The sequence below is a fragment of the Aythya fuligula genome, chromosome 3 (genome assembly GCF_009819795.1).
Source record: "Aythya fuligula isolate bAytFul2 chromosome 3, bAytFul2.pri, whole genome shotgun sequence".
Classification (NCBI taxonomy): Eukaryota; Metazoa; Chordata; class Aves; order Anseriformes; family Anatidae; genus Aythya; species Aythya fuligula.
Window position 1 is genome coordinate 117,132,879 of NC_045561.1, and position 26,429 is coordinate 117,159,307.

Consider the following 26,429-nt stretch of genomic DNA (forward strand, 5'->3'; position numbering starts at 1 on the left):
GGCACATAGCAACACTCTTTCAAAAGCTTGGCTAATAGGAAACCCCAAGCCAAGTAATGCCTAGGCAAAGGAGGACCGAGCCTGCTATTAATTCCATTTAGTGCTTTTCCTAAGGTAATAACTCAGAGAAGTTTAGACACGCTTGAGAACACCAGATCGTATTGCTCCTCTCTGTTCTGTGAGATTCACGGTTTGGTTTTAAACACTCAAAACATGTTGAGATTTATAGAAATGACTGACACACAGCACAGGGGTAATTTTGCCAAGCAGAATGGTCTTAATATAGACCTGGCCTGAATAATGTGGCCACGGCCATACCATCAGTCTAGGAGGGAGCATGGACTTGAGCTCATGGCTTCTTGTTATTAGGCTAGAGCCATAGCCAGCAGTCGGCCTTTTTGTCATCAGTAAACCCTCTCGTTTGAAATCTGTGCCTCCACAGCCTCTCAATCAGCAGCTTTGCTCACTGACACTCAAGGAAATTTTTAATGAGACTCAGAAGCAGACATGGAGCGATCGTGTCTATTGGATGGGTTGTTAGTGGAGAATTGCCTTACTTCTTTCAAATTAATGGTAGGCTTGCGCTACGTACTGTGTGTAAATTGCCCATCGTGAAAAGACGTGCTTCGTGCTCACTTGTTGGAAGAAAATAGGGAATTACTCAAACCTGCCTCTTAGTTATTATCAAGCATTAATAATGTGATACATCAAAGAGGGACAGGCCAGGATGTAAGCTGCTAATTATCCAAGGAACATGTCCAGCCCAGCACGCTCTCTGGCCCTGATATTTGATGCTAGCTGTATAAACAAGATTTAGAAACAAGCAAGGAAGAAGTCCCCCGGCTTGTTGGTAGAGTCTCTTGCAGCAATGAGTTCCAGTGGTTGTTATTGTATTGTAGCTATTGTTACAAGAGGATAAATATCGTTGTCTTCTCTATAACAATTTCATCTTACTCTTTGCTCCCTACTAAGTTGTTTGAAGCTTTTCCTTCTCCTCGCATGGAAGTTTTCCAGGTTGGGATTTATGTTACCTGCTCTGAACTCATTCCTTGTTCTGCTGTGGTGAATAACGCCAGCCACACTGTTCAGCTCTGCAGAGAACCCAAAACACTTCTACTCCTTCCATGTTACTTCTGCTTTAGTGTAGTAGGAGGTGTTCATCGTATCTCCTCCCATGCAATCACTCTGTAGAATTTATTGGTTTGGGGAGGCAGTTCATTCAAAATTCCCTGTTTTAGGTGGAATTTGAGCATCAATTCTTATTAAAGTTCAAATGAACGGGGTGTCCAGATTCTCAAACAAGCTTTTGAATTCTCAACTGCAGACTTTTAACTGGTGTGCTAGCTAAAGGGGCTGGTTTTAAAGAAATTTCCCGTTGATCACTGGGGTTGGAGTTGCTGTGACACTGTTGGAGGGAAGTTAGGATCCAGAGTCAAACTAAATTCCAGCCAGTGATTTCTCAGAAGGAAAACTGGGGAAATGGAGTAGAGGAAGTTAGGGAAGGGATGGATCACTCCATGGATTGCTCTCCCCTATGCTTAGACAACAATCAAAATTCAATTTTTCACCAGCAGGTATTATGATGGGGAAGAGAGGAGAAGGAGCTCAAATTGAAGTAATGGTGGAAGCTTCTGCAAAGTTGAAAGCTAAACTTCCCAAATGCTTGGCAATCCAGCGGCTGGCCAAGGAAGACATTTCATATTATAAGTTTACACAAATACATTTCACAAGGTAACTTTCACATCCAGGGCAGAGCATCAGTTATAAGCCAAGCGTTTAAATAACCTTAAGGCTCCACAATGGCCAGCTGAAGTGCTGTGGAACATAAATTAGTAATTTGTTTGGGTTAGAAATGTTAATCTGGTATCCCAGAACAAAGCTGAGAGTGTTTCACCAAGTTTCCTGAGGGTATGGGTACATCCATCCCAACACAGCCACAGCTAAGGAATTAGCCCATCTCTCTGACCATTTTATCAGGAACCAGGGATTGTACACTCTGCACTGCCCCTTTTGTGGAGGCAGAGGCTTTATAAAAGAAGAGCTGAATTGTTCTCACAAAGCAAAATGAGAAGCTTTCACTCCTTTTCCTCTCTGTTTAATGTTTACATTGCTAATTCCAGGCTGTAAGATAAGTAAGTGAATCCAGACTTCACAACATTTCTCTAAAAGGCTGCACCAGAAATATTTAAGATGTAATTTATATGGATCAGTATTTGCTGGTGGAGGAAGAATTTGTATTTACTCTCCTCTTCATAAGAGTCTTTTAGCAACATCAAGGAGAAATGGCTAGGAAAAGCCTATTTTTTGACTGAAAATAGCCAGGGTGGGAGTAATATTGATTCTGTGATCTTAAATGCTAGCATTTGTCTTCTTCATCTTTACTTCCCTCCTCCAGACACCAGTCCCTGCATATCACATTTAAAGCAATAAATACCTGGAGCAAAGTGGTTGTTTAGTGTTACATTTTGTCTTGTTTTACACAGAATTAGGCCCCTGTTAGCACTGGTCTGACGAAAGGAGTGAGGGAGGCGAAGTAAGCCGTGCATCACTCATTCATTGAGAAGAACCAGATCTGTTCCCAATTCTGGGTCCAGAACACATGCACACAAACACACACAGTAAATAGCAGCGTATGTTGGCTCACTTCAGCAAAGGATACACAAAGGCTCTGGAGATTTATCCTGTTTATAGGATAAACAGAATAAATCTTGTTGCTGACCCTGTAAATCAAATCTACTGCTTTAAAGGGAATCGTAACCATTTGGGATTTAAAAAAAAAAACAAAAAAAAAAAACAAAAAAAAACACAGCAATGCTTAGTCTCAGTTCAGTGCTTTGCCATCCTCTGTCTCTTAAGCTTTCAGTCAATAACCGTGCTTTATGTAGGAACACGCTCTGAATGTTGTTTCTTGTTTCCAGAAATCAGTTTTATTTGGAAAATAGGGCTTGGCTAAATGCCAGGTACTGGTCCCGGCCCCGTCTTGGTGCAGGTTGGAGTTGTGAACGTGGCACAGCAGTGACTACAGATGAGAGGGGTTGTGTGAAAAACCTGCACAGATCATTACAGATTTAGTCCCTTTAATGATTTGTGAAATTTTGTTGGACCTGTTTCGCAGGTTCAGCTCCATATATTTTTGAGAGGGTAATTAGAAAAGATATTGCTCCAGATACTAAAATCCACCAGCTGCTTTATCGCTGGAGTGAGTAGAGTGTCTCTAAACTTGTGTAGGTAGCCTTTCACCCCTGCCACATCCAGCTGTGCGAATTGGAGATTACGAGGTACGGTACAGAGCTTCTGTGGACTTACCATAAAAAATCTTCTAAGATAATAAAAAAGATAAAAAGAAGAAATCAGCATGCCTGAGGAGATGGTGCTGAGGATTCAACATCTCCCTTTTCCATCCTGAGTTAGCACGCCAGCTAGGAGCAATGCACCCCAACATTATGCTCAATGTTTTGGCGCTCAGAATAAAGTAATAAATAAATAAATGAGCACACACAGAGAAGCCGAGGTCCTAAAATAGATTAGAGATCCTGTGTCTCTAGTCAAAGTAATAGGAAGGGACTTGAAGCTGCCATAGTGCTTTGAGGAGAATACAGCTTTTATGTTTATAAACATAAAAGGAGCACAGTTTTTATTACTGGAGCTAACTTCAGATTCTAGCTATTACACTCCAGATGTGTTAATCAGAAATCTTTATTAGTCTTAATTGCAGGAACGTTCATAAGACGGAGTGCGTGTTGACTGCCAGAGCATTATTGGATATATTTTCAATTTCCCCTTTGGAAGACTAAATAGAAATTTGACGTTGCTAGTAAGTTGCAGACAGCGTAGTGCCCCAGCTTCTTCCTTCATGATCCAAGGATCCACATGGAAATAACGGGCTGTATTACTGTGGAAACCTACAGTTTCCAACTTGTGCCAACCCCCAGAAGGAATGCTACCCATCCCCTTCGATTCCAGTCATCTGGGTACCAGGTAGCAGTTTTAAATGGGATGTGTGCGAAGTCACATGCAAAATCACAGCAAAATATTTGCTGTTAAGGAACTTGAAGGGGATCACACTCAAGGATGCGAAGGAGAAAGAATATTTGCAGCTATGTGCAACCAACTTTATATTATAGATAAAGGTATTGAGGTTAACTTTGTACACTACCTGTTCTAGCACCACAACATACCTTTGGGTAGTGACAGCCAGAATGGGAGTATAATGGGGTTGATATTCTGTTCAGTGAGGCTGAATTCAATTAAGTACCTAACTGGATGATAACCTTAAGTTGTGAAGTTCTGGGCTGTGCATTTGTTGCAAAGAGGCTTGAAGACATCCCAGATTTATCAGCTTTCCTTCATTTCCATGTTGGGACACAATTTGAGTTAGAACTAACATGGTAAAAAGAAGCAAGTAGAAGAGGATCTGGAAAGATGAGTTACAGGTTTGAGAGACCAGAAAAGTTGCTTGTTATAAAGTTCATTTTTAGCTCATTTTTTGAAAATCAAGTATGTTAAAACAAAGAGAAATGTTATGAGTGGCAGGGATTTCTGCTAGAAAGGTGTGATGTGGGCATCGTGTTACGACTTGTAGTGAAGAGCATGCTGCTTGCTAATTAGTGGCACTGTCCGGGGTTTCACCATGCAACAGCTGCAGAAATGTGTTGCTGAACCCCACATATGTGAATTCTGTAGCTTGGGCCATGTTGCACCTCATAGCAGGAGGCAGTAATGTATGGAGGGATCTTTGATGAAGGGTCCTGCCTCCTTTAAAACTGGCTGGCAGAGGGAGCATTGCTCCTTGTGTGTTTTTTTTTTTTCAGTTTTCAGCATGTGATTTCATTGCCTTAAACCACATACTTTCGAGGAAACCATGTTTAAAGCCATGTTTGAAATTTAAACCATGCTTAAAATTATTGTCAAGCCAAGGCTGGGAGCATATACCTGCTAAGAAAAGACTGGGAAAATATTGCATGGAAGTGCACAACACGCTAGTCTATTAAATTGCTGTCTGCGTTGAACCTTGTTTTACAGATTAGAGACCAGAGGCAGGAGAAATAAAGCAAAATTTTTCTTCAAAGAGTGCCTTGAGAACTAAACTTCCCCACCTTAGTAAAGAAATCTGCTCTGCATGCACAGCACACTCTGGTTTCCACCTCTAGCGACAAGTACTTCTTTTTGTTCATTTGTTATTACTAATTTCAATGATAGTTAAGGGAGGAAAAGTCAGAGTCTATTTTTCCTTCTGCTTTTCCAGGGGATTTGGCTTTGTTTGAACCCATTACAGCAGCGAAACTCACAACAACATACCACCGAGGGCAAAATTGCCTGGTACGAGGGTGATGTAAGAAAACGAGGTTAAACATCAGTGCCCAGAGCTCTTTGTAGACATGGCAGAGGGGGAAAAAGTAGCTTATTTTGAATTTGGCAGCTGAGCACTCTGTTCACTCCAGGAAACTGCAAGCAGGGAATGTTTGCAGAGTTTCTTCTCCGTTACCATACTGCTGGTACCAAAGAAAGGAGAGGAAAGATTTGGAGGCACCTGGCTCCATGCTCTAACTTCCTTTTCATAACATTTAGGACAGTAACGACTAAATTTGCTGGAAAATCTCAGGACTATGCAGGAAGGGACTCTGTGATGACTTATAAACAACCTGTGGAATATTCCTAATTGCACATCAATACATGCACAGAGGCATGAAATGTGTGTAATGTCTGAATTTCTGTTTTTTTTTTCTTTCAGCTCATTCAGACAAACAAATTAAAACATTATCCCAGCATCCACGGAGACTTCAGTAATGACTTCAAGCAGCCGTGTGTGGTGTTTACTGGACATCCCTCTCTGAGATTTGGGGACGTGGTTCATTTCATGGAGTTATGGGGAAAATCCAGCTTGAACACTGTTATATTCACAGGTAAGTGAAATGCAGTTATCATTATTGAATTAGCAATAGGCTGCACACTCTGGTGAACTAGCCAAATCCTAGGGGCTTTGCTCATTTGTTCTGGGGCAGAAGTTCCTGACTTTGGTAGGAACTCGTTTAAATTAAGACCCCAGGATTGAGTGCAGTGACGAATGTAATTATTGTGCCATTTAATTCATTTTAGCCCTGCAGAGCCAACCTTTGCCGTGCAGAGTCAATCCTTGCCATTTCTAAGAAAAGTCTTTGTTGTGCACAGCGGTAAAATGCCTACAGGAAATTAATTTTTGGATTAAAAGCAGCTGGCTGCAAGTTAAACCCAGGCAAGACCTAACTGATGCTGGTCAGAAGGGAGAAACACTTCCCCGTATCCCATTGGAATGACAAACCTTTCCTCATATCTTCTCCTTCCCTTTCTGCAAAACCTCAGACTCAGGCTTGACTCTTCGGTAAGCTTGTACAACCTGTCTGTTCCTAAAGATACTTCTGACATGTCTGCTGGTTCGGAAGAGAGCACCCCGTGCAGGTCTGGCAGCTGTGATCTATGCCATCGCTGCCTTGTGGTTGAGCTTTTTTTTTTCCAGACACCTTTTAGCTGACAGCCACATTCGTATCTGAAGCTGAAGGTACGGCTCCAGCTAAGAACCTGGGGAGCTGTTTCCTTTCTCAGTAACTCAGGCTGCCAGGGGCACAACAGGACCATCCTTTAAGTTCCTTCACATCTCCCGGTATGTTCCTAATTTTAATGGATTTAATGGATCAATCCTTATCCATCTCAGACTGAACTGTGGTCACTGATCCACAGGGCAGCCGCATCCTGGGACCGTGGCAGTCATTAACAGCAAGATGAAGTGTTTAAGAGAGAACATAAAGCTTCTGAGAGACCCAGCAAAGGGAGTATCTTCTAGAGTTTGATCTTCTTTAGAAATACTTCAATGCCTTCCCTCAAACTGATGTTCTGTCCAAGTGCCTCGAGGCTCTTTATACCCAATGTGTCATCCGAACAGAGCCTGCAGTGGGCACTGTTCAGACACGAGAAGGGAAATCATCTTTCGAGCCAGTGCTACTGATTTTATGCGGAAAGAGCTCTATTGTAATTGGGAGAAGGGAGAAGTCTTATACACAATTCTCAGCCAGATTAAAAAAAAAAAAAAAAAGACGTGGATTTTGGACGAGGACAGAGTAATGAGAAATGGGAAGGAGAACTCTGAGTAATTGATCAAACCTACTCGCACAGCAAGGGCACGATGGGGTGGTCCCACTGTTAAGCTTATTTTTCTCCTCTTTTAAGTGAATAGGACTGCTGGAAAGCACACAACGTCCTAAAGCAGATAGGGCTGGTAGAGGTATTTCTTTCCTTTTTTTTTTTTTTTAGCTGTAGACTTCAGGATAGTGATGGGCAAGTCCTTTTGACTCTTTCACAATATTGGTACGAAATCATGTCACAGGATCATAATATTGTTAAAACAGTTTGGAAAGAATATTGGTAGACATAAAGCAGTGTGTAATTAGTACCATTGCAAGGAGAGGGAAGATACAAGGGAGTCCCAGATGAGCAGGTAAGACACTTAAATATAAAGACTGTGTTTATTCTGGAGAATGGTGCATGATACCACAGCACTAACGTAGCTGTTCCAGTACCCATCACTCCTGCCCTTTGGGGTAGTTGCAGGAAACATGCCCTAATTACAGTAATTGGTTAAATTGCTGTGTAGACAAGCGTTATTTTGGAAATAGTGAACCTTACTTCAGTTGGGACTTCAATTAAAACCACAGCATGTACACCCTCTGCTGGGTTGTGCATTTCATGAATTTTCAGGAAATTGCTGGTGTTAATCATGCTGTGAAGGTGCTCCCCACTATCAGCCAGGGTGTTGGAAACCGGTCTTTAATGGCAAAAAGTCTTTTTCTGTGCCTTCTTGTAAGGACAGGTAATTGATCTTTCCATATTTAAAAGTAATTTTTCCGTGAAATGAGGAAATAGAGCAGACTGCTGTTAGAACTGGCAAGCTGTTAAGGTTTCCGAACGGAGGTCGTACCAACCTGTGGATACATAAGGTCATGGTCTTTGAGGTTCATTCCCAGTTTATACTTCCTGCAAAACTTCAGTTGAGATCTGCTTTGGCTGCAGTGACCTTGGAGTGCTCAGTGACTGCCGGCACTAAGAATTCAGGTTTGTTACCTAAATTTGCCCGTCTGTGGCTTTTTGTCTGCAGTGTCTATCTCTGTCTGCAGGCATCTACACTCAGCAGGATGTTCCTGCTTCCTTGTGGCCATCTTAGCTGGAACAAAGACTTCTGTGGCTACAGAAGTTCCTAGCAGATTAAATTCTTCTGTTCTTAATAACTCCAGTGGAAAGCTGAAGCACCTCCATCGCATTGCAGGATTTATATTATTATCTAGCTTCTCCTGTTTTGAGATAAAGTCCCCTGTAGTTATGAAAGAAGTTTGGTCTGTTGAAGCAGGTGGTAGCAGGTCATATTCTAGCTTTTCCTGTCGAAGGCTACAAGTTTCTAGTGATTAGGACCTTGAAACTACAAGGCAGTCAGTAATGATGACAGTGCTCGTTCAGTCCACAGGAGCTAGGTGGTCTCCACCTTTCTGATTTGTAATGTGAAAAACAACTAGAAGAGAAAGCAGACTGAACCAGCAGCTGCAGCCAACAGCCAGGACACCAGCTGTGAGGGAGCCGTGGTGCTGCTCTGCTTGCTTGTGTCATCTGCAAATGTTACAGCTCAAGCGGTATTGAATAGATTATCGATTAAAAATATCGAATACCGGTAAGCCACAAAGAAATTCTGGAAGAAAACATGGTAGAAGGAGTTCTGCTGCTTGCTCTCTCTCTGATAACAGCAATGCTTTAAAAACTAACTCCCTAGGAGATCTTAAAATGGCTCGTGCGTGCCACATTAGTGCTGTACAGAGGAAGATTTTGTTGCTCGGTGTCACACAGTGGTAAATCTGATGTCTTGGGGAAAAAGCTAAAGGTCTGTAATTCTCTCAGGAAAAAAAGTCAATACGAAACCTTGACAAGTGCTGTCTTCCATCACACAGTTGAATTCCTTTTTTTTTTTTGGTATCTTCAAAACAGCAGTTGCTTCATGTCACAAGTTCACTGTAAGAAGCTCAAGTTGTGTTTTGTATGTGTTCAAATTTTGGAAGTCCCGTGTTAGAGTTACAATTTCTGCATTAGAATTTGTGCATTGCAATTTCTCACTTTTCCATGGCTACTTCTGTTCTTATTAGTCGTTCAGAGGGACCATAGATTTGATGCCATTTTGGACACTTAGATAAAAAGTCCACGTGTGTAGCTTATCTGAGCTTATTGATGCAAAATACTCAGTTTGAGTAGGTGCTGCCTCATCCTCCAAAACGAGCAGTCAAATCCTTGTGTCACCTACAACACCAGATGGGGTGGAAAAATTCTCATCTGATAACTTTTTAATTTACTACGTGCAATTTTGTTGTATAGCTCTAGTAGAGAACCTGTGCCTGCCTTGTTTTCTTTCTTTCCCCAGTGTATTTTAAAATGTCCTCTGATTTAAGCCTAATTGACTACTGATCATCATTCAACTAGCTACTGTGCAAGGATTCTTATTTCTAAGTTTCTATTCATTGCTGTTAAACTTACTGGCACTAAGTGACTCTTTTTATATTGATATTTTTGGACTCACACACCTGCTTTTACCTAGCAGGCTTTTTGCCCAGTATATTTTTATTGTTGCCAATTCATGGCTTTCGGGTCATCCAGTAAGATGCTCTTCTACAACTATCATTTTTTGCTAATATTTCTCTTCAATGTTCCCAGGCAGTTACACTAACAATTGCTTCAAACCCAGCTAAATTTCCCCTTTGACAGTTCCAAACATTTGTATTATTGGTTGATGCTATATCCTGGTCTCACAGGGTAAATATAATAGTTCACAATATAAATATAATAGTTCAGAATAGCCTAGCAGATAAGTCTTTCTTGTACCCCCTTCTCTTTTTCCCATTCTGTACTTAACAAACTCATACCGACTTTTTTTTTTTAGCATTCCCATTATGCAATTTATCCAACAATTATGTCAAGTAGCTAATGATCTAGTGGACAGTGTCCCTTGCCCATGGCTGGGGGTTGGAGCTGGATAACCTTTAAGGTCCCTTCTAACCCAAGTCATTCTAGGATTCTACAATTCAATGGCATAAACTTTTCCACATCATTCAGTCAGTTGTCACCAGAGTCAAGTAGATGTGTCCTACACTGTGTCATGTATCAGACCTTGCATTTTTCATTCACAGATAAATGGTAAAAACAATATTCTAGCTGTTTTATTACTTTGTGTGAGTAAAAGTACATTTGGTGCACGACTTTTCCTGGACAAACCACTAATCTCATTTTCAATCCTAAAATACAAAGGGAAAGAGACTTACTGGGTCTAATAAAGGTTCCAATAACGTTATCACAGCCCATCTCAGCTTTAGGGTAGCCCCTAAAAGGAGCAGCCTTCAGTTCATACTGGCCTGGCTCTGCTGGCATAACTATAAGCATCCCAATTACCTCTTGCTTCAGTGGGAGAGCAGCACCCTACAGATCCTCTTTGGTTATCTTAAAACGTAGACCCCGTGTTTTCCACCAGCCTAAACCTGAGAATTAGATTAAAATTAAAAAAAAGTACCATAAGGAAAAAGGGAAGTTGGGAGGTGATGTGTCTGCAGCAAGGGACATTTGTACGGGTTTATCAAGATACAATCTTTGTGCTGCATTTGTGTCGTAGTGAAAAACAAGCTGACATTTGGGTTACCTTGCAATACCAAACATTTATACATCTTGCCTTCTTTTACAGGATCTGATTAAAAATAAGAGATGATGTTTTTGTCCTGATTAAATTTGTTATAAAAATCATGCAATAATGTGTTTAAATGAAATAGTATTGCTCTGTTGCTTGATTAAGGTAAGACTAATTGTGGGCATAATTTTCATCAAATTAACTGAAAATATCAGATGGGGGAAGGAAGAAGGGAAAAGAAATCTATAACAGAATTAACATTGCTCAACAACAGCTTGTCTAGACTGGAAGGTGGGATCAGACAGGAACCGGGCCATTTTTTTCTCAGTAGGCATTCAGTATTTTCAACATTTCTCTTTTCAGAACCGGATTTCTCTTATCTGGATGCCCTGGCTCCTTATCAACCTTTGGCCATGAAATGTGTTTACTGCCCCATTGACACAAGACTGAATTTTATTCAGGTGTCTAAATTACTCAAAGAAGTCCAGGTAATGAATTTTTGTTGCCTTTTCTTACGTTTCTTCACACACTCTTGTAAAATAAGTCCCTGATCAGGATGAGAGCCTGTGAGCACGATACTTCTTGTATCTGAAGCAAGAAGGCTTCGTCACCAGGCTCCCCTTGATCAGGCGTACTATACGAGACCCCAGCCACCAGGTAGCCTTTAATTAATCCAGTCCTTTATTTTTACCCACAAGCTCTCAACCTGTTTGTGGCTGTTTTTCAGAGGCAGCTCTTCACCATCTATCCATTTCTTAACGTAGAGGGCAATACCCGCACCCCTCCCTCCTTGCCCTAACTCTTCTGAAAAGCTTCTAGCCCTTGATTGCGATGCTGCAGCTGGGTGATTCATCCCACCATGTCCCCATGATTGAGCTCTCTTTTATCATCCTGCTCCAAAATAAGTATGAAGTGACTGCCAGTGTCTGCACAGAGTGGCTGGAGGATCTCTAAAAGCTGCAGAGCAACTGATGTGTACATTCCTTTCTTCCTTTTTAGGTATATTTAGTAATAATCACCTTTTCCCTTATTTTTTGCCTTATTCTTTCTCCCGTTTCTTTAAAATTTAACCTCTCTGTGTCTTAATACAGCCTTAATGTAAGGGTTCCAGGTGCTGATTATCCTCAGCACCATCAGCTGTAACCATCTCCGCCATGGCTGTAACGTAATCCTGCAGTTGATCCTTCCCTTGCTTTTGGGACCACTGCTCTGGAGTTTCTCTCTCAGGTTTCTTCCAAATCCACTGCTTTCCTCTTGCAAGATCTGGGCTTCTTCTGTGTAGGCAGAAGGGCAGAATTGCCATATCATCTCTGCTTCCCCCCTTGCCTCTTTTTGGCTTTAGTGGTCCCTCCTTATCCATCCAATTTGTTCCTACAGAAATTTGCTTTCAGACTCATGACATAATTAAAATAATACCCGGTATTTTTTCCGGCTGAGCTTTTTCCTTGGATCCATCTTCAGCTTGTCAAACAGAAAAATGCGTGTTCCTCCAAACTTCCTAACAATGCCTGCATCATCTTATCTCATTGTTCTGTGACCTGGCTTGTCACTGCACAACTGATGGAAGTTGACGTTGCCTTATTTTCTGACAGGTGTCTTCTTTCATGTTACAGCTGAAGCATAATGCTGTTTCCAATGCTGAAACTTCTGCAGTTTGCAGAAACACTTCTTTGTCCTTCGTCTTCCTTAAGTCCTGGGGTGATCCTCGTAATCGGCCTGCTCATGCTTTGTTAATACACTGCTGACAGGTTATGAAAACTCAGAGTTGGTTGTTTTGCTAATGTATTTGCAGCCTTGTGTTTTGATACATCTAGAATCATAGAATTTGATAGAATTAATAGATCTTATTCATTTTGATATGTCTATCTCACTCCGTGCCATTTTGTGATGGTCCCCACCACTACTGTCGCTTGCTTCCAATTTAAATGACAAGCCTTTGGAAGAAAAAACTATTGAACATGTTGATTTTTCTCTCAGTATGGCAGCTGACATACCTGCTGATACTGAAGTGGTGATTAAAGATAGAAGTTTGGGTCTTGGTACTCAGGGCACTGTTTGTATACAGAGCAAAGACCGCCTGCTCCTTGGGCAGTTGGTTCCAGTCCTGCCTGGACCTTCCGTACTGCATCTTCTGGATGTTGTTTTCATACAAATGAGTTATCTTGCTAAGGTCAATCTGCAAACCTCTTTGTGGCAACGATTGCTGTTGTAGGGCAGAGCAGAGATCCGAGCAGACGTTTCTGTAAGTCACCACGGTTTTCTTTTCCAGCCTCTCCACGTGGTCTGCCCGGAGCAGTACACGCAGCCACCGCCCACCCAGTCTCATCGCACAGATCTGATGATAGACTGCCAGCCCCCACCCATGTCCTACCGCAGAGCAGAGGTGCTGACTCTGCCCTACAAGCGACGCTACGAGAAGATTGAAATCATGCCAGACGTAAGTAGCAAAAGGGGAGAGAAAGATGGTGGCTTCTGCTCAAACAGCAGTTTGAGTTGGTGGTACAGGGGCACGGAAAGGAGTCAGAAATTGGGAGTTAGTAGCCAGAAGTTGTTTTTCTGCATCCCCAGCTTTACCTGCTGTGAGAAATGCTCTTTCCTTTGAGGAGCAGGATTCAGCTGGATGTTAAAGACATTGTAGTAAAATGTCTCATTTGTGTTACAGCAGTTTCAGTGAATGGTTAATTCCTCCAGACTCCTGATGTCCAACAGGTTAATGGGTTGCTTGTAGCCATCTATAATGTGGACTACTTCTGCCTGTAACATCTATTAATAATTTATCAACCCCTTAAATCATATATAAGTGTGTTCACAATGCAAAGGGTGACCCATTTGCTAACAGATATGATCTTAAAATATTTTTTGGCAATCCAATCAGCACGAATGTGTCCAGTGGCATTTTACAAGCAGGTGTCACTGCCCTTTGCAAACCACTGAATATGAGAATCCACTTTTCAACAGAGAGTAGAGGGAGGAAGTACCCTTAGTTAAGCCAAATGTGAGGTACAGAACCGGTACCCGTGTAACAAAATCCCTCAGCCAGTCCCTAAAACCCATTTGTACCGTTTCACATGTGCCTATTTTGCACATCAGCTCTGTTAGGAGCCTGTCCAGCCCACTGGTTAGAGGACTGCCAGAGACAAGGAGGGTCTTTTTAATTAGAAAATATACTTGGATGCAACTCCATCATGGCATGTATATTTAATTGCTTTGGAAATTTGCATATTTATTGGATCCTATTAAACCTAAGACTAGTAAAACATGGCTTACCTTCACCGGCATGACCAAAACAGATTTTATTTCTGAGTAGCTGCTATTTTGATTCTGCTGAAGTTATGGGATTTTCCCTGAACTGTGAAGGTGTAATTGAGCCTTGGTATGTGAGCCTGTCCCGTGTCAGCCCTGTGAAGAGGGTGGGTACCAGCTTTTCCTGCAAACAGAATGCAGATTAACACAGATGCTACAAATGAGCATTCACCAACCCTCATACGTTTTGGAGTTCCTGTCAGGGGGAGAGTTGTCTAAAAGATAGCTAGGTGGGTCCATGGGAGTCGCAGATTCACTTTCTTGCTCTGTCAGCATCTTCTTGTATGATTAGCGGAAGTCTAAAACACAAAATGCAGCTGATGCTGGAAAGGGGGAGCACAAACACAAGTGAGGACTGCAGAGTTCCCTGGCAGAGTTTGTTAGTCTGAAGGCAGCGCTATGCTCATGGGGCTGGAGTGCATCAGGAAACAAGTCAGTGCTTCACTTGCTGGCTTGGCTGCTTGCAGCAAGATCCTCTACACTTGAGGCTCAACAGGCCATGTGGATTCAGCCTCACTGGCAGCCAGCAGTATGAAAATGCTCTTCGTTTCTCAACCCCAGATGTCCAGTGGCTTCTGGATGCCATCTCTCACTGAAGTGAACAGATTCTTTCTATACGTGTTGGTAAAACTGTGCATGGAAATAACAGCACTTCCCAAAACTGCTGGGATGTTGGAGGAGGGTGGATGGTAAACAATGGGTTATTCACTGAGGTGGGAATAGGTCTCAAAGAAGCATGCAGAAAAAGGAGAGCAGGTGTCTTCTGCATTCACTTTAGCTCAGTGTTTGAGCAGAAAGACGTACATAGAGAAATATTGACAGAAACGACCCTTTTTCTCCTCTATCAAATACATCAAATTATATTCCTGCAGGAGTCCCAGTTTCAAAGCTATCTGTCTGCTCAGGGAGTGGAAACATCTCTTGTTATTTCCCATGCCCAGGTGCTCTCCCTGGTTTCCAAAGCTGCACCTATCAACTTGATGCAACAAGCTTCATGGCATGTAACCTCTCCTAAAAAGGTTAAAATGGTTAAAAAAACCATATTAAAATGGTTAAAAAACATATCTCAGATCCTCTCTGAGACTCAGGAAAGCTGTTGTCCTTCCCCTCTGGTGCCTAGGGGGTAGTGTTTGCTTGCCTCAGGGGGTTCATTGAAAGTCAGACCATTAGTGGTGGTATGCAAGGCTGTGGTTCAGAGCTGTTAACAAGATGCCATTCCCCAGCACCGAGATATGCAAATCACCCTCAGAAAAAGAGATCTTGATCATTCTTTCCAAGGGAACTTGTTAGAGGAATAGTCATGCCAAATTTGTAGTGATCACAGGCTGTCTCCACAGAACAATCTCTTTTTTCAGCAGGTGTTCATCGCATCACCGTTTGAGGCTGGTTTTTGCTTCCAGCTTGACCTGCAGAGTGGTGATAAGGCATGGGAGGGATGGTACATCATCTCCTGCCCTTTCAGGCTTTGGTCTCAGTTTCAGCAGCATAGCTGATAACTGCTGAGAATTATTAATACATAATTTCTCCTGTTCGGTGCAACCAGCCACAATCCTAAAGGATCACTGTTTGATTTTTAAAATAAATTGGGGAAGGACGAGAGAGGACTGTATTTCCAGGGCCTGTATTGTCTTTGATGCTGACCCCTAAATAACCACAATGATACATTCTTACCTCCCAAATAAATTTTAGGTGACGTGCTAGGCTTCCCTCATTCTCGCTCCCAGCAGAAGAGCCCTGTCTGTCTGTCTCTTTGTGCAGAGGGTCATTAGGATGTTGGTTTTGAGAGGCTGATGCCAGTGGTGTCAAAAAGATGTCTGTCATTTTCCTATCTGCTGGGTGGGTTGTGCAAGACAGATTTGCAAATATGATAGATGAGGTTCCCTGAAGGAGAGTATTTGCTGCTTTATGTCCTCTTTTCAGTAGTTTCATCCGGGAAGACTTTTTAGTGGTGCCTGAATATACAGATTTTCTGTGTATTTGGTATTTCTGGGCATTTGTTTCAAATCAGCTGCCATCAGCTCTGGGGTTGTGACAACTCAAGTGGCAACTGGAAATGTTATTTTACAGCTCCTGGCGTATCTTGTGAAGATTTGTTGTTTGTCAAAAACGCATTAACCAAACCATGTTACCAACCAGTGAAGTTCTGATCTCCTAGCATCCACTCCTTGCTACATGTTCAAGCCCATGGCTCAGTTCTTAGAGCTTTTAAAACCCAAACAGTTGGCTCAGCGTGGCTTTAGTCACTACAGACCGTCAGTGTGGTGGCGTGAAATTCCCTTTCCAAAACCCTATCAGTGGTTCAGGTTCTGGCATGTCAGACTAATGCAAATTCACTGATACTGCTGGAGCTTGTCTACATTTCAATCCCGGAAAAGCAAAGTCAGATCAAGCAGGGCGGTTGTATCTTAATGAGATTTACACTCGGAGCAACCTTTGTTTGGAGAAAGGTTTGAACAGTCCCAAGGCACCAGGCTGAGATGGCTCTCGGAGGTATTGCAAAAGCCTTTACGCTTTAACTAATTTGTTCTTCTCAGCATTTGACTTTTGCTTTAAAAAATAATACTAAAAAAAAAAAAAGGCTGCTTCCTGGAAATTGGTTAGGCATTGTCTATTCACGGGAGAACGATGGGAAAATGGAGAACACCTTCTGGAGCAAACAGATAAATTAAACAGTGGTGTTTGAGCAAATAATGTGCCTCCAGTTTAATTACAGCTGAACAATGGTGCGGATCACTTGACTTCAGCAGCAGACCGACTTCACCGAGGGCTGTGTTTTTAAAATACCCAATTTGCAAGTTCTTCAGGACATGGGCCAGTACAGGAGAGCATGACTGTGCAATGCACAGCCCAACATGAAGTGAAATTACGAGGAACTATTGCAGAGAAGAATTAGGAAGCCAGCCACTTGGCAGCCCATTATAAGTATGTAGCTTTCATTCCAGCCTTCCCTTTTCATGTCTTGACTTCTCTTTCCACGCAGAATCTTGCCAATTCCTTTTTGAGAGAAAAAGAGGCAATACATGGCTTCCATCTTACCTCTCCAACTTTATTCCACGTTTCAGGGACTAAAAAGTTTGATTTCTAAAAAGTTTCTTTGAACCCTCAAACTTACTTTGGTGACTTCACGTTATCCAGTCTTCTAAACTTCTTTTCCTTTTCCCCTGACTATTCCTGCTTGTATAAAGATGCCACAGTCTCACATAACATAAAATTAAGATAACCATCCTGCTTGCTAGTGCTGCTTTCATTCCTCCCTTCAGCTCCAAGCTCACTGAATCCGCTGTATGTAAAATTGCCTGGCCCTGCCTCATTCCAGCAAAGGCCCTCTCTGAATTTGGCCTTCACCCTTTGACATCGCACTGAAACTGCTCTTGTCCCTCTTTTTACCAACCTTTCCTTAGACAAAACCAGAAGTACCATAGCCTGCAGTCTCCCTGATTTACATCATCACTGCTCAGTGCAATCAGCTCTTCTTTTCTCCATAAAAAACATCTCCCACCTCACTCCCATGCCTCTTCTCTCCTGGCCCTTCAGCCTCCCATTGCTTCTGCAGAGAATTCTCCTCCCTCTCCTCCTCTTCTCATCTTTTGTGGGCTTTGAATATGTTATCCCACATTTCCTTCACTTTTTTTTTTTAGCTGCACCTTTTCTCTGTTTAGTCCCATCCACAGATTGCTCTATTTAGATCAGTGAAACTCAGATTTGCTTTTCTACTCCCACCTTGGCTTTGCAAGCCCACGTTAATATCTGGGTTTGTTTCTTCCTCATTTTTGATGGCTGGCTGTAAGGTAACTCTTTTCTAGTCAGGCTCTTGCCTCTTTTTTCCCCAATATGCTTCAACAACGTTGCATTCTGACCTGGTTACTATATTTTGAATATTTTGATTGATGCCTTTTTTATGTCTTTCAAATGACTCATCTTTTACATCCGTAAGCTGCCTGCCTTTACTTGGAAGCTATTTTGCAACTTCGCTTGCCCTACCTGTCATTTTTCATTCAGGTTTGAGGCTAATTTCTGCTCCTGATGGTTCCGGCTTCCGCTGTCCTCTTGTAAGTTCCTCAAAAAATTGTTTCCTGCCTGCTCCCAGCATACTGGGGAAGAGCTTCATTAAACAGCCATAAATCTATTTCATTATACTCCTTAAATACCTCCTTAGGGCTGTCCCTTGGCATGCTGGAGGCTAGAAGCCAAGGGTTAGTGACTGCTTCTTATAATCCCACCCAGAATTATTTCCTGTTGGTTGCTCAGGACACATCCTTCAGTTTCATCTCCACGCTTTTGGGGCAATAATCATCACGTTGCTCTGAATCTCTGCTCCATTAGCTGGACTTTCAAATAATAGAGCAGAAATTCAAGAAGCAGTGGTAGGGACAACAGCTGCCTGGACCACATGCATGGCCAAGGAGGGATTTATTTCATTGTCCAAACACCCAGGAACACCCCGTCAGCCTCCACTTTATTTCTCCAGTAGATGTTGGCTCAGTGGAAGAGTAAAGCTGATGTACAGCAAGCAATGACACCAAAACATTTAGATATTTATATGGCATGACCTGCCAGCCGCTGAAGTTAATGAGACTTTAAAACGGGCTGCAGAGAGAATTGTAGCAGACCCACAGGGACTGAGAGGGCTGAGAAGTTCGGGTTTGTTCAGCAGCCCTGTCATCCCATTCAAAACACTTGGTTTTGGTAAAATCTGAGGCTGAAATCCCAACAAGACATCATTCAGATAACCCACTAATGACTTTATAGATGCCCTTAGTTCTACGATATTTGTTATTCTCTGTTGGAAATGCCCTTGTTCCTTTAAGTCTTGTTAGAAAGATCCCCCAAGTAATTTCCATCCTACAGCTCTTCCATTCTTGTTTAATATGCTTCCTGGTCCGTATTTAAATTTCTAGACCCTTTCCCTTCAGTGCAGATATATATAACCACACATCTTTTTGTTTCCTCTGCAGGATCTGATCCTTGCAGACTTGCTGCACTCAGACTCTGCCTGATTTAGCAGATGGTGTAAAGCCAAAGCTGAGGCTGTGTGATACGTTGGCCCACAGTATAATCTCTTGTGCATTTCTCTGTCTGGTTTCCAGTGACTCGACAGCAGAGCTGCTGGCATTTCAGTAGTGAAGGGATAAGAAGAGGCAGGGAGGTAGGAGGTGAGGTAAATCGTCTTCCTTTCCTATAACGTTGTCACCCGAATAAAAATAAATGACAAGATAAAGACAATGTTTTTTTAATTCTGTTTAGAAAACTGACTATACAGGACTTCAGTGCTTGTAAATGCAAGGGTATTGTACAGATTTTAAGCACGTGGGGTATTTGGGCACAGTGTTCCTATTAAAGATAAACTGTGAGAGTGCTCCCTTGTGTGTAATGGGTATCAAACGGGGTTCGATGTGTGTGAGAGGAGGATGGAGGATGAGGCAGGTTGTTCTCTGGTCATACATTGCTGAAGACAAAGTATCACAGCTTCACTGAAACTTTTAGAATCTGTAGGAACCGGTGACTCCCTGTGAAGAGAGGAAGGTCTTGAAATCTTTGTGTTTCTCTGATAATTCAGAGAGGATATTTTCCTGTCACATGAGAATTGGATCCTTTATAGGTGCTATGATGTAGGTGGGAATCTCCTAACACCTGGCAAGCTCCAAGACTTTAAGCAATCATTTGGACATAGAAGTGGATGAGCCCTCATGGGTTATATGGCCAGAACCAGCCATAGTTAGGAACAGTGTTTAAAATGTTCCTCGTAAAATGGAAGGCACCGACTTCAAATCGTGAAGGCTTTTGCCCCTGCTGTTCCTACTAGAATGCTGTTCAAAACCCCACAGTCTCTGATGGCCAGAAACATCCTAATTTCCAGCCCACGTGTATTCACGGCTGGTCTGCACATACTTACTCTTAACATCATGTTTTAGCATAAATACATTTTCTCTTTTCTTGGTGTTTTCCCTGTGGTATTTATGTGCAATAATCAAATTCCCCTTCTGGCTTTCTTTTCGCCAGGCTAAAGAAGCCAAGATAATTCAGTTTCCTCTTACAAAACAGCTTCTCCTACCCTAATTTACCCTTCAGCATACCTTACTTGAACTTAAATTACCTATAATTTACAAGTAGTTCAGATGAGATCTTGCTGGGCCCAATGTAATAGCAGTAGTTCATTCCTGGTACAACTACCTGATACTTTCCGGAGTTGCATTTGGCTTTTTCATGGCTGTGTCACATCTGTGACTCTCATTTCTCACAGGATGGACTAATAAACGTGGACCCTTCACCTCTATCATTTCCAGCAGCTGCAGCTCACAGCAGAAATTCTCAATATTAGCCCAGTCCCTGGCCTTGCATTTCATGCTGCTGAATTTCATCTTGTTTTCCTGACTCCAGTTCCTGAGGTCATCTGGTTCTTCCTCTATGATGGCATGACTTCTCTTTCCATTAAGGGTGCTTCTACAAACTTCACTGGGGCCTTCTGAACACTCTCTCTTCTGTACCAAGGTCAATAATAAAAATTGGATGGGAACAGGCTCAAGACTGACCCTTGAGGAATTGCAGCAACAGCCTCGTAGTTGTCTGGGGACGTCTTTCCTTTCAGCAGCACTTTCCCTACCTCAGGACTGCTGTAGAAATCCACAGCTTGTAATTTCCCATGTGATGCCTTGCCAGTGAAGCACAAACTGTGGCTGCTGTGCTTCCCTCGACAGTTGTCTTACCAGAGAAGGATGTTATGTTGGTTGAACGTGATCATTTTTGAAGATTTCTTTTAATTTTCTTCCCATTTGCTATATTGCTACTACATAGTAGCTTCTCTAATGGACCCTTTAGTAGGATTTCTGAGCACTAGGTAGTGCACAAGCACTGAACAAAACTGATCCCAACCCCAAAGAATGTATTACAACTTCATTATTCCTTTTATTTTTCGAAAGATTTGCAAGGTGGTGAGTTCACAATCTGTCTGTCCTGCCCAGCGGTGCCACAGCTCTGTTTCATGTCTTTCATTCCTCTGGTTTGATCCAAAGTTGTGACTCTGGGTCCTACTTCTAATGATTTACGGACAATTTGCAAATCTGGAAAACAGAGCTGAAATGCTGATGTAAAAAAATCCGCTCTGTCCCTTTCTAAATACATGTGCTGTAATTTATCCTACAAGTAATTGCATTTCAGGTCTTGGAGGGATTTTAATTACTGGTAACCTTTGGTGTGTTCCTGCTCCTTTACGCTCACTGCAGTCCCGGAGGGTGAAGATGCAGCTCATCTCACCCAACTGTTCAGCCTTAATTTGTTTTTGACAGGAGGAGTTTCAGATCCCATCGCCACTCATCAGTTAGCTCTTCGTAGCCAAGAGGAGATTTTTTTGGCTGGTGACTGAATACAGCACAGGACCTGAAGTATGGGGAGAGTTATCCACAGTGAAGGACTTGGTAGGGACTTCAGTTTGTGGCCTGACCTGTGTGCATTGTTTTTCTGCTTAAACAACTGTAGGTAGGCTAGCAACAGTCTTTGGGCTCACGTAATATGTGTCAGATCTCATTTTGTTGGGGAAAACGCGATCCTACAGGAAAGTTTTCGGCTGCAGCGTACGGTAGGAATGTATTTACCCTGTAAGAAGGGAGGTGGGCAGCTCTGATCATGGAACAAAACTTCCCCAGCTGACTCCTCTTTCCCTCGGTTGCAGCTGAGACCAACACCTGCAGTTTCAGAGGGCTGAGAATTAATGATTTTTGCTTTTTGCTCGGTCCCTCTTTTAATCGTTGCTTAACGGGAGAGAATTTAAGCACTGAAGCACACAACGTACGTACGCAGCCACAGAGGTTTGTCTCAAGGCAGCCCAAGCACTCATCCATATGCAGGGGACTGATTAATGTGCTGTTAGTGCTCAGCGCCAGGCACCTCTGCTTTCGTGACTTTCCTGATGCCAGCATGAGACTCGTGATGATGACTGGAAGGAAGAAGCACTTATTCCTGCATGGTGGGGGGCTTTTCAATCTCGCAAAGGCGTCCCGAGATCCAGCAAACGGAAAGCTGGACAAATTCAACCTTGAAATAAGACGTGGTTTCCTAGCTGCAAGGAGAATTAAAGTTTGGAACAGCTCGGCGAGAGGAAACGGCGGAGTTGCCACTGCTTGGAGCAGAGAGAGAAGATTTGCTATCTCTCCGAAAAAGGTTGCTTTAATCCAGCGTTTTGGGAGAGCTCTGTGATTTGTGTGTGCAGGAGGTCAGTCGAAAGGAGGATGGCAGCGCTGCCCGGTGTTGGTGGATGAATTACTGGATGTGATTAAATGACCTTTTTGGTTCGGGTCAGTGAACTTCTGTAATAAAAGGATCGGCTGCAGCACGGAGAGGGCTGTGAGATGAGGCAATAGCTTAGAGAACATGAAATTAAATGTCCATCTCACTGCCTTTTTGACTGTTAATAATTAAAGTATTGCTATTTACCAGCGGCGTGGTTAAAATGTGCATAAATGTTAATAGCAAAGTACTTCAGGGGCGAAAGAGGACTTTGATCCTGAGCATCTCTCTGGTTTTTAAGGGTTTTTCTCCTCGCAGTGTTTGTCATTTTGCCACGTATTCTTCAGCCCATTTCCTATCAATCCTCCTCTGGAAGGCTGTGGGAGTGGAAAGTGCCTTTGACCACTGCCAAATGCAGCATATCACCCTGCTGCAAGTATTTTTAGCTCCCAGGAGAAATCCGAAGCAATGATTATCATTGTATTTTTATTCTCCTTGCCTTCAAAACCAAGCTGTAAAGGCTGTAATACCTGCGTTAAAGATCTCGAGCAGAGTCCCAGAGAGAAAGCAATCAGAATTGCTGCCACTGAAGCCAACAGAAAAACCTTCTCCATGCTTTGATGGCAAAAGGATCAGGCCAGCAGTCAGTGCTTTTTGAAGTCAAGTTGGCTTGTTTCCCTGTTCACTAGCATTAGAGCTTTGTAGTAACACGGTAATCACCTACATAATTGTAATTTACAGCAGGCAAGAGTACTCTTACTCAAGAGGCTCTTCCTACATGAGATGATGGACGTTGGGGAGCTGGTGGGACGACTGTAGGGAAGAACAGACCAGCAGGGTCTGTCCCTATAGGTGCTACCTCTTTGCAAGTGAAAAGCTCTCCCATCCACTGGTGTAAAACATGACCCATCTTCGCTGTATTTATTTCATGAGGCACTTGCAAGGTTTCCTCCCAGACAGAGCACGCTTTGGGTCTGCAGCAGGTAATAGGAGCTTGCTTGGCTGGGAGTGATCCTGGGAGGCTGCTTGGGCTGCTGGCCCTTACAGTGGAAGATGATCTTTAGATCTTGGATGATCTTTTAAGGTCCCTTCCAGACCCATCCTTCCAATGGGTTAGGGCTAGATCCTGGCTGGGGTCCTGGGCAGGACTCCAGGGCACCTGGTGTCCAGTGTATTGTCATGAAGAACCCCCTCCGAGGGAAAAAAGGAACAATTTTTGTGTTCTCGAGCACCCTTCTCTGCAGAATTCCCTTGGAAGCACAGCTGGGAGGGGTGCTGCCCAGCTGCCCGCTCCACGTGGACTGCCAGTGCTGAAGATCTTGGGAGGCTGCCACCGAAATTCAAAGCTGGAGCCAAGCCTAAATTTCATTTCAGAGGAGAATTGTGTAGAAGTGGCAGGGTTTCTGTGCAGTGTTGTCAGAAAAAATGTCACACCAGTCAAGGGAGCCAGTGGGTTTTTGAGGACAAGCTCTTCCCCCAACTGTTCTGCAGTCTGAATGCTCTAAGGAACTGAAAGGAAACTGGCTTTGATTTTCCTTGTACATGGAGGTAGCAAACAGTAAATCATGCTCAGATCGAATTTTACTAATCAGAGTTATTAATAAAGTAGATAATGTCTTTTTAGATGAGATTTCTCTTTAATTGTCTTGTTTTGGGTGACTTGCAACCTCTCTGTGCTCTGATCCCAGAAAAGTCAGGAGCCGTGAGAGCCAGGAGGGCTGAGCAGGTAAGAGGAGCACTCTGTCATCGTACCAGCGGCCTTGTGTTTACAGCTCATTAGTCCATGTTTAAAAATACCACGCTGCCAATTTAAATCCCAGCTGGCTTCATACAAATTCTGAGATTATCGCTTGCTGAACACAATCCTTCTTTTGCTTCAGCTTGCAGATTCGCTCGTGCCCTCGGAGATTAAGCCTGGTATTTCCTTGGCAACAGTTTCTGCCGTGCTGCATACTAAAGACAACAAGCATGTGCTGCAGGTACGGTATAATGGGGAAGGGAGAAGAATATCCTTACACAGGCTTTCCTGCCATCTGGGACCCCAGCTGTTCTCACGAGGCAACCCCTCTGACAACTCCTTCCCCACCAGAGCAGAGTCCTTGTCGGCTGCCTGGTCCTGGCATGTGCAAGGCAGGAATTGCACTTGGAGTGAGAGTGGGATGCATATAAATCTCCCCACTCTTTATCGTTGGCTGTGTGCCTGGCTAAAATAAAAGGGGAAGCGAGATTATGCGCAAAGAGAGGCCACAAATCAGGCTGCTGTCTTCCACAACCTGTACGTCAGGATCAGCATCAGCCGGCCTCTCAGGGACTTGGAGTGGAGGGTCAGAGGGGAAGGATGACCCAAAAGATTAGACCCGTGAAGGGACTGCCTTCCTGAAGTCACCCTGTTCCCCAGGAAGCAGATTGTGCATCCTAGATGATGTTAGATGAGAAAATCCGTCTCTTCCTACTACCTGCTTTAGGCTGGCACTGCAGTTCCTGGCATTAACGCTCTGCAGAGGGAGGTGATGTCTGGTGGACCTGCTGAGCAGCAGATGCCCCAGCACCTTTCTCCTTCGATGCGTGGAAGTGCAGGAGCTCAGTAGGGCTGGGCCAGGCCCGTGACACTTGGAAAGTGTCATTAGTGAAGGACATAAAGGTTGGTTAAAGGTTTATATCAGCGCACAGCAGCCAAGCTGCCTTGCTTTTTCCAGGTCAGTTCCCTAGGTGCACACTAGGCAATGCTAAACAAACCGAACTATTAAAATGTGAGTGGGCTGAGTCTGCTTTCTCCTTCCTGTGTTGCTTGTTTGCTCCTTTCTCTGCTCTGATTCCTGATGCCAATTAAACCTAGATCTAGGCACAGTCTGCTTCATACTGATTCAGGTGAACCAGCAGGGTATCTGTCAGCATGGGCTGAGCCTGGAAACTCTCAAAGGTACAGAAAACGTGCAGGCAAGCTCTAGAAAACCCAATCTATGAGCACAGAGCCACGTGAGTGATTCATGCCCAAGCAGCATCCTACGTGCACCTAGACTCATCATCTTCAGGGAGAATGGTTGTTTTTGTAAGGTGACTCAGTGCGAGCCTGTTGGCGGAACCGGAGCCCGAGCAGGTAGCACTTCTCTCCCACGATGAAAAACAGCCTTCTTCTTCTGCCGAAGGAAACCCAGGGACAGCACAGCAGCAGGTTCAGACACGATGCTGAGCGGTGGGAGAGGCACGGAGCTGCGAGGAGCCCAGGCTGTCACCTGGAGCTCACAGAGCACTGCACAAAGCTGCTTCGGGCGGATTCCCTGCGTGTGTTGTGCAGGCACATCCCTGGCAGATGGCCTTGCCAAAATTTGGGGGGAAGTTTTCTCCAGCGCCTTTTTCCCAAGAACTGGGTTGCTCGTTCACTGGGAAAACCCGGTGCTGATACTTCCCCAGCGTAATTAACTTGGCACAGGACACGGGAACCTATTTGACACAGTGATTTCCTCACTGTGCTTTGTAAAGCAATCAGCTTTTCAGCTCCATGAAATGATCTTTCAGAAGGGGGGCAGTTAACCCCACGCGGTGCTGGGTTAGCTACCGCTGGCCGTGCTCACCCCACCTCTCCCTGCTAACAGAGGAGATTCTCAGGCATGAGTTAAGGCAGAGAGCTTTCTGAGGCAGCTCAAAATTATACCCACATCACACTCCATTGATTTTTCAGGCACTGCAGCATCTGTCCTGCCTGTCTGTATTCAAGTTTGTTCTAAAGGCTATTTTTTTTTTCCAAGGCCAGTGAGAAATTACCCATTTTCCTCCTTCTCCAAGTCGCTGCTTGCTCTGAATTTGCGTTTCCCAACCTGTTGCATCTTCTAGACTGTGATTTTCAAGGCGTTGACTCCTTTAAGCCACGATTCCTAGAAAATATAATAAATGATGATGATCTAGTGTGATTCACCTCATTACCGTACATCTTCTCATCCACCAGCTCCCTCCAAAGCCTCCACAACCCCCTGCCAGCAAGAAGAGAAAGCGTGTGAGTGAGGACGTCCCAGACTGTAAGCCTTTGAAGCCGCTGCTGAGTGGCTCCATTCCTGTGGACCAGTTTGTGCAGACCCTCGAGAAGGTAAAAAGTCTCTGGTGGCAAGCTCGGTTCAAGTGGGTTCCTGCAGGTCTCAGAAATTGGCTGCTTTTCTAGCAGAGAGAAGGGAAATCATTTTAGGGTGGCTCAAAATGGAGAGAGGCTAGTGGGCTGTCAAAGAAATGCTGGAAT

General features: G+C 43.5%; 1 protein-coding gene across 1 annotated transcript in view; it reads left to right on the forward strand.

Annotated features, from left to right (window-relative positions):
* INTS9 (integrator complex subunit 9) overlaps positions 1 to 26,429 on the forward strand; it is a 66,247-nt gene that overhangs the window by 37,975 nt on the left and 1,843 nt on the right. The window contains exons 12-16 of the mRNA XM_032184610.1: positions 5,732 to 5,903; positions 11,042 to 11,166; positions 12,948 to 13,115; positions 24,082 to 24,180; positions 26,145 to 26,282. Coding sequence (XP_032040501.1) covers positions 5,732 to 5,903; positions 11,042 to 11,166; positions 12,948 to 13,115; positions 24,082 to 24,180; positions 26,145 to 26,282 — 702 coding nt within the window. The remainder of the gene's footprint in view (positions 1 to 5,731; positions 5,904 to 11,041; positions 11,167 to 12,947; positions 13,116 to 24,081; positions 24,181 to 26,144; positions 26,283 to 26,429) is intronic.